This window comes from Diaphorina citri, unplaced genomic scaffold (genome assembly GCF_000475195.1).
Source record: "Diaphorina citri unplaced genomic scaffold, Diaci psyllid genome assembly version 1.1 scaffold1240, whole genome shotgun sequence".
NCBI classification, from domain to species: domain Eukaryota; kingdom Metazoa; phylum Arthropoda; class Insecta; order Hemiptera; family Psyllidae; genus Diaphorina; species Diaphorina citri.
Genome location: NW_007378669.1, coordinates 11,124 through 18,897, shown reverse-complemented (window position 1 = coordinate 18,897; position 7,774 = coordinate 11,124). Strand labels below are relative to the sequence as shown.

Below are 7,774 nucleotides of genomic sequence, written 5' to 3'. Positions count from 1 at the left end.
ATAGAGATAGGATGCGTTCATAGAACCGCATTGGTGTGCATGTCTGGATTGGGAAATGCTATCCCCTAAGCATGAGTTTACCAGGAGAATAGCTGACTATTTTGTTACCTTCCTCAATGAGTAAGTACCAACCAGCGTTCTTAGAACAAATAGAGATAGGATGCGTTCATAGAACCCATTGGTGTGCATGTCTGGATTGGGAAATGCTATCCCCTAAGCATGAGTTTACCAGGAGAATAGCTGACTATTTTGTTACCTTCCTCAATGAGTAAGTACCAACCAGCGTTCTTAGAACAAATAGAGATAGGATGCGTTCATAGAACCCATTGGTGTGCATGTCTGGATTGGGAAATGCTATCCCCTAAGCATGAGTTTACCAGGAGAATAGCTGACTATTTTGTTACCTTCCTCAATGAGTAAGTACCAGTATAGGATGCGTTCTTAGAACAGTATAGAGATAGGATGCGTTCATAGAACCGCATTGGTGCGCATGTCTGGATTGGGAAATGCTATCCCCTAAGCATGAGTTTACCAGGAGAATAGCTGTCTATTTTGTTACCTTCCTCAATGAGTAAGTACCAACCAGCGTTCTTAGAACAGTATAGAGATAGGATGCGTTCATAGAACCGCATTGGTGCGCATGTCTGGATTGGGAAATGCTATCCCCTAAGCATGAGTTTACCAGGAGAATAGCTGACTATTTTGTTACCTTCCTCAATGAGTAAGTACCAACCAGCGTTCTTAGAACAGTATAGAGATAGGATGCGTTCATAGAACCGCATTGGTGCGCATGTCTGGATTGGGAAATGCTATCCCCTAAGCATGAGTTTACCAGGAGAATAGCTGACTATTTTGTTACCTTCCTCAATGAGTAAGTACCAACCAGCGTTCTTAGAACAGTATAGAGATAGGATGCGTTCATAGAACCGCATTGGTGCGCATGTCTGGATTGGGAAATGCTATCCCCTAAGCATGAGTTTACCAGGAGAATAGCTGACTATTTTGTTACCTTCCTCAATGAGTAAGTACCAACCAGCGTTCTTAGAACAGTATAGAGATAGGATGCGTTCATAGAACCGCATTGGTGCGCATGTCTGGATTGGGAAATGCTATCCCCTAAGCATGAGTTTACCAGGAGAATAGCTGACTATTTTGTTACCTTCCTCAATGAGTAAGTACCAACCAGCGTTCTTAGAACAGTATAGAGATAGGATGCGTTCATAGAACCGCATTGGTGCGCATGTCTGGATTGGGAAATGCTATCCCCTAAGCATGAGTTTACCAGGAGAATAGCTGACTATTTTGTTACCTTCCTCAATGAGTAAGTACCAACCAGCGTTCTTAGAACAGTATAGAGATAGGATGCGTTCATAGAACCGCATTGGTGCGCATGTCTGGATTGGGAAATGCTATCCCCTAAGCATGAGTTTACCAGGAGAATAGCTGACTATTTTGTTACCTTCCTCAATGAGTAAGTACCAACCAGCGTTCTTAGAACAGTATAGAGATAGGATGCGTTCATAGAACCGCATTGGTGCGCATGTCTGGATTGGGAAATGCTATCCCCTAAGCATGAGTTTACCAGGAGAATAGCTGACTATTTTGTTACCTTCCTCAATGAGTAAGTACCAACCAGCGTTCTTAGAACAGTATAGAGATAGGATGCGTTCATAGAACCGCATTGGTGCGCATGTCTGGATTGGGAAATGCTATCCCCTAAGCATGAGTTTACCAGGAGAATAGCTGACTATTTTGTTACCTTCCTCAATGAGTAAGTACCAACCAGCGTTCTTAGAACAGTATAGAGATAGGATGCGTTCATAGAACCGCATTGGTGCGCATGTCTGGATTGGGAAATGCTATCCCCTAAGCATGAGTTTACCAGGAGAATAGCTGACTATTTTGTTACCTTCCTCAATGAGTAAGTACCAACCAGCGTTCTTAGAACAGTATAGAGATAGGATGCGTTCATAGAACCGCATTGGTGCGCATGTCTGGATTGGGAAATGCTATCCCCTACCAAATGAGTCTTCTTCCGCGCCTTTTCCTATCTACAGACGGGGTCAGCGTTTTTCGTCAGCTTCTCAATCAGCCCTAACTAGGGTAATTGCTTTGGGCTGACATTTGGTTTTGGCTACAAATTTAATCTTTGCTATTTCTTGATCAAGGGGAATTCAGGCTGGTATACTCCCTATTTAAAGTCCCCCAGCCAGACTAAGCTGGTCTACTCCCTGTTTAACGTCCCCCAACCAACCTTTTCCCATGTACAGACGGGGTCGGCGTTTTTCGTCAGCTTCTCAATCAGCCCTAACTAGGTTGATTGCTTTAGGCTGACATTTGGTTTTGGCTACAAATTTTACGAGCAGATGCTCTTCGCACTCAATCTTTGCTATTTCTTGAGCAAGGGGAATTCAGGCTGGTATACTCCCTATTTAAAGTCCCCCAGCCAGACTAAGCTGGTCTACTCCCTGTTTAACGTCCCCCAACCAGACGATCTGCAGAAATGTCCAACACATAAGGAAAATTACCGCGTTACCTTCCAAGCTAACTTGGCTGATTGATTTGTTTCAGTTATAACGTCAAATTCACCACGGCGTGCGAGCCGTTGGCCGTCGGTTCGATTCTCTGGGCAGGCAAACTTATCCCGAACAAGTCCCTACGCTCGTTCAAAACCAACCGAGATTTGGACGGGTTTATACCGGACCTAACGGACCAGATGGACATCAAGTTTGAGACCTACCAGTTGAAAGTAGAAACCCTGCCAGGTCGAGGCATATTTGAATTCTCGATAGTGTATCATGTGGAAACGGAAGCGTTTAAACTGAAGGTAGGTTGCTTGTTGACTGGGGCCTTTAGAGAACTGTTTGAATTAGTTCTAAATAAACGAAGGAATTTTGGGTAAATTTGGCCTACATATCAAACTTCTAAAGGATTTTGGGCTCAGTAGGTTCTTTGTGGGCTCCTATCATGGAATTCTCCATTTCGCCAAAACTTTATTCTTTTTTGGGCATAATAAAGGGTGTCCCAATAAGAACGCAAGATTTGATTGTTTAATAAAGCATGGTTCTTCGTGGAAAATAATAATAATAATAAACTTCTTAGATGTTTTGAGAAGTAAACATTCTGAAATTTTGTATGGAACAATAATCAGACAAATAACCTCCTCGACTTTGATGGTACATTCGTTATCTTTTGATGAAATTTTCGATGACAAAGTTGAAGAAATCAGGCTGTATCTCGTCGATGCAGCGTTCAATTTCACCTTTCAATGCTTCAGTGGGTGTGGGTTTGTTGGTGTAAACATGTGACTTTAGATACCCCCACAGAAAGAAAAAAAACAATAATAATAATAAACTTCTTAGATGTTTTGAGAAGTAAACATTCTGAAATTTTGTATGGAACAATAATCAGACAAATAACCTCCTCGACTTTGATGGTACATTCGTTATCTTTTGATGAAATTTTCGATGACAAAGTTGAAGAAATCAGGCTGTATCTCGTCGATGCAGCGTTCAATTTCACTTTCACCTTTCAATGCTTCAGTGGGTGTGGGTTTGTTGCTGTAAACATGTGACTTTAGATACCCCCACAGAAAGAAGTCTAGGGGGTAAAATTACATTATCATCGAGGCCATTTCTCGTCACCAAAACGGAAAATGGCACGATTTTGACTAGGAAAATGCTCGCGCAAAAGTTAAAGTTACATTATCATCGAGGCCATTTCTCGTCACCAAAACGGAAAATGGCACGATTTTGACTAGGAAAATGCTCGCGCAAAAGTGATAATGTGTCGATTTTATTATGCTAACGCGTTGTTGAACAGTTTTAGGCTCCAAGATGACTAATTTTGATATGTTTACAATCAATTTGTCAAAGATTGGGCAAGATAAAACAACGCATAACAAAGTTATGACCCTTTCAAATCTTGCGTTCTTATTGGGACACCATAAAGGGTGTCCCAATAAGAAGGTTAAATTCTTGTTGGATTTCAGGTGGGTGATATCAGTCGTATCAATGAGTACGGAAAACAAGCGTCCTGCATATACGACACGTTTCAAGATCTGAGAAAGTTCTGCTATTGTAAACAACAGTCCTAAGGTGTATGAGCTCTTCGCATTCAACCTTTGCTAGGTATTTCTTTAGCCAGGGAAATTCAGGCTGGTATACTCCCTGTTTATAGTCCCCCAGCCAGACTAAGCTGGTCTACTCCCTGTTTAACGTCCCCGAACTCTTTACCTAAATGGATGCTAATTTTGGTTCCACAAACTGCAAAAATTTTAAAAATCGCCAATATCGTAAATGCATAATATCGTACACCACTCGTACGGAATTATTTTAAAAAAAACGTACGATATTTTTTTGCAAGGTGCGTGCGATGTGCGATATTCTTACCAGGTACATCTGACAACACTGTTCAGCGTAGAGCGTATGTGTGGCAACACTGTTTAGCGTGCCGACTTGCAAAAAATTTCAGAAAGGAAATTTTTCAGAGCTTTTGCCTTATCTTATCAAAAGTCTATTCACGTGTTGTAGGTTTTCCAACAGTTTTTCCCCCAGGAAGAGCTTTGCCGTGTACTTAAATGTAAATGTATGTCCAAACCTAGTCGATGGACGACGAGGAAAATCTATGTTGTCAAGGCAGCGTGGAGGGTTCAGTCGACATCGATCGATTGCCGCTCGACTATGTGTGGACACACCTTAATGTTTTTTCAAAAAATACAAAGCTGTCACAAACATAAAGCTTTTTTTAAAAAGAGAAATTTTGGGGAAAAAATGGAAAGACATAGTTGACAAACCTGAAATCATACCTCAGACACCTAGAAAAGCAGCGGTCGCCACCTTCCGCTTGATGACAGGTCATGATTGTCTTGCCCAACACCTCAACCGTATAGGCTGCAGAGAATCCCCTACCTGTCCACACTGCACTCAACAAGCTGTCATGAATGCAGACCACCTGCAGACATGCCCAGAACTCACGGATCAAGACAACATCATCGCAAAATATTGGCTTCCGTTGTCAGTGCTCTCTCTATCAAACCTCTATCTTCTGAAGAAAAAGAAGTACATGTAATTGAGCAGTTGCAAATGAGTAAAAATTATAAATAAATGGTCGATTCTTAATATGTAAAAAGTTGGGAAAAATCCAAATCTGAGGTCAAAACTCCGAAAAAATAACTGTAAAAGCTTGAAAATTCACTTTTTATTTTCCGTTCTAATGAAAGAGTGCAAAGATGTGTGACGTCAGACTTTACGCAGTTGTTTTTTTCGTCCGTTAGGTAGCGCCACTATGCAAGCGCGCTAGCGGAGGAGCAGAAAGAACTGCGCAGAAACGTATGCGCACAAACATGCATTGCCTGCAAGGGAGCTTTGCTCGGGACATTTGATGTGACGTCATCGCCTACGGGAGCGTATGCCGTGACGTCCAATTCCCAGTATTTGATACCAACCACCAATGTTTTTTTCAAAAGTGTTAATGTTGATGTTGTTATTGTTTTAGCCCAGACTCCGAAAACGTTAAAATATTTACAATCGAAATATGAGGAAATTTTGTATGTTCAAAGAATACAGGCACAGTTGGGCTAAAAATCTTCGACCCCTCCGAGAATCGAACTCAGACTACTTGTGCTGTGATGATCATTTCGGTTTAAAGTTGCCACTTATAATGTGCCACAACCAGATAATCGGACTTACCATGCTCCTTAAGCAACAGTATTGTGCCACTTCTGATTTGTAACCAATTGACCATGGTTGATGGTTCTTAATTTCATGTTGGTTTCGGGGTTCCGCCACATAGAATGTGCCACAACCAGATAATCGGACTTACACCATGATCCTTAAGCAACAGTATTGTGCCACTTCTGATTTGTAACCAATTGACCATGGTTGATGGTTCTTAATTTCATGTTGGTTTCGGGGTTCAAACCCTAGTCCTTCAAGTGAGGAGTCGTAGCCCTGAGCTTTTCAAACTTTTATTACTATTAATTTTTATCTTCAACCAATCACAAGATCTCATTTTTTCTCCCTTCCTAGTTTCCTATCCTACAGAATGTTTTCCTTTCGGGGTATATGGTTCTCTTTGTGGACGCCCATTAGCGCCATATTAGAATATTAGACTTATAAGGTAAGGAGTCGTAGCCCTGAGCTTTTCAAACTTTTTATTACTATTAATTTTTATCTTCAACCAATCACAAGATCTCATTTTTTCTCCCTTCCTAGTTTCCTATCTGACGGAATGTTTTCCTTTCGGGGTATATGGTTCTCTTTGTGGACGCCCATTAGCGCCATATTAGAATATTAGACATATAAGGTTATGTTTTGTTTAAACTGTCCTTTTTACTCGAGACTTTAAAAGACTTTTACAATGGTTTTTCATTCTTTAAAATCAAAATCTCAAGGGAGTGCAATTTCTTTTACAAGTCAAGTTTTTTTTTAGTCTTTACAATCAAAATGTTTCAAGCCAAAAGGAAGTGCAATTTCTTTTTCAAGTCAAGTTTTTTTAGTTTTTACAATCAAAATGTTTCAAGCCAAGAGGGAGTGCAATTTCTTTTTCAAGTCAAGTTTTTTTCAGTCTTTACAATCAAAATGATTCAAGCCAAGAGGGAGTGCAATTTCTTTTTCAAGTCAAGTTTTTTTAGTCTTTACAATCAAAATGTTTCAAGCCAAGAGGGAGTGCAATTTCTTTTTCAAGTCAAGTTTTTTTCAGTCTTTACAATCAAAATGATTCAAGCCAAGAGGGAGTGCAATTTCTTTTTCAATTCAAGTTTTTTTCAGTCTTTACAATCAAAATGATTCAAGCCAAGAGGGAGTGCAATTTCTTTTTCAATTCAAGTTTTTTTCAGTCTTTACAATCAAAATGATTCAAGCCAAGAGGGAGTGCAATTTCTTTTTCAAGTCAAGTTTTTTTAGTCTTTACAATCAAAATGTTTCAAGCCAAGAGGGAGTGCAATTTCTTTTTCAAGTCAAGTTTTTTTAGTCTTTACAATCAAAATGTTTCAAGCCAAGAGGGAGTGCAATTTCTTTTTCAAGTCAAGTTTTTTTAGTCTTTACAATCAAAATGTTTCAAGCCAATATATATTAGTTAAGGAGGCTACTTGGTAACTTTAGCAACTTAGGATTAGGAATATGTATTGGTTGTTGTAGTTCTTTACTTTTATTAATTTTATTTTTTTTTTTTTTTTTTTTTTTTTTTTTAAGCTGTGGTAGGTAGTTCTTTACTTTTATTATTTGTATAAGTATTTGTTTTTTTTTTTTTTTTTTTTTTTTTTTTTAAAAAAAAAAAAAAAAAAAAAAAAACATTACCCATTATTTTTGTTGGGCTGTTTAATTCTCTTTCAATTTAATTTCCCTTTTTACCTTCATGAGGATTTCTCCTCTCATTTTTCCATTAGGTAGGTATTATTTCATTTTAATCTTTAGGTATTTTATTCATTAACTGAAATAATAGTGAAGATTTCGGCATGTTCTTTGTTCTGATTTTAGTTTATGTTTTTCAGTACGTAGGTAATAACCTACTACAGGTGACCTAGGTATAAGGTTCATTAGAAGTTCTAGGCATATGAACATTGAATATTATTGAGGAGCTGGGTGCAAAAAGGGCAATAAATGAAAATCACCAAACTGAGTTTTTAACTTTAAAGTTTTCAATTTTTCATCTAAATCCTTGAAAAGTATGTTTACAACGATACTTTCATTACTAGTATAGCTTGCTATACTGTAGTAATAGAAAGTAAAAAACGCTGTAACTCATCGAAAAAAAAGTTATCACTGCAGTTCAA

At 38.8% G+C, this 7,774-nt stretch overlaps 1 protein-coding gene and 1 long non-coding RNA gene across 2 annotated transcripts; both read left to right on the top strand.

Annotated features, from left to right (window-relative positions):
* Positions 1–1,790: 1,790 nt before the first annotated feature.
* Positions 1,791–4,105, top strand: LOC113469806. Its single transcript, XM_026827733.1, has 3 exons — positions 1,791–1,921; positions 2,572–2,827; positions 3,992–4,105. The coding sequence occupies exons 1-3, from the start codon at positions 1,857–1,859 to the stop codon at positions 4,094–4,096; spliced, it is 426 nt and encodes a 141-aa protein (XP_026683534.1). The 5' UTR covers positions 1,791–1,856; the 3' UTR covers positions 4,097–4,105.
* Positions 4,106–5,786: 1,681 nt separating this feature from the next.
* On the top strand, positions 5,787–7,067 carry LOC113469807. The gene is made up of 2 exons (XR_003393108.1): positions 5,787–5,935; positions 6,121–7,067. It is a non-coding gene; the product is annotated as an uncharacterized LOC113469807 (long non-coding RNA).
* The last annotated feature ends 707 nt before the right edge of the window (positions 7,068–7,774 follow it).

Bases quoted from the DNA above. Each gene is read 5' to 3' on its own strand.
- LOC113469806 (XM_026827733.1), top strand. From the start codon at position 1,857: ATGCTATCCCCTAAGCATGAGTTTACCAGGAGAATAGCTGACTATTTT. The intron at 1,922-2,571 runs GTAAGTACCAAC...GATTTGTTTCAG, and splicing joins TTTGTTACCTTCCTCAATGA to TTATAACGTCAAATTCACCA. The intron at 2,828-3,991 runs GTAGGTTGCTTG...GTTGGATTTCAG, and splicing joins CGGAAGCGTTTAAACTGAAG to GTGGGTGATATCAGTCGTAT.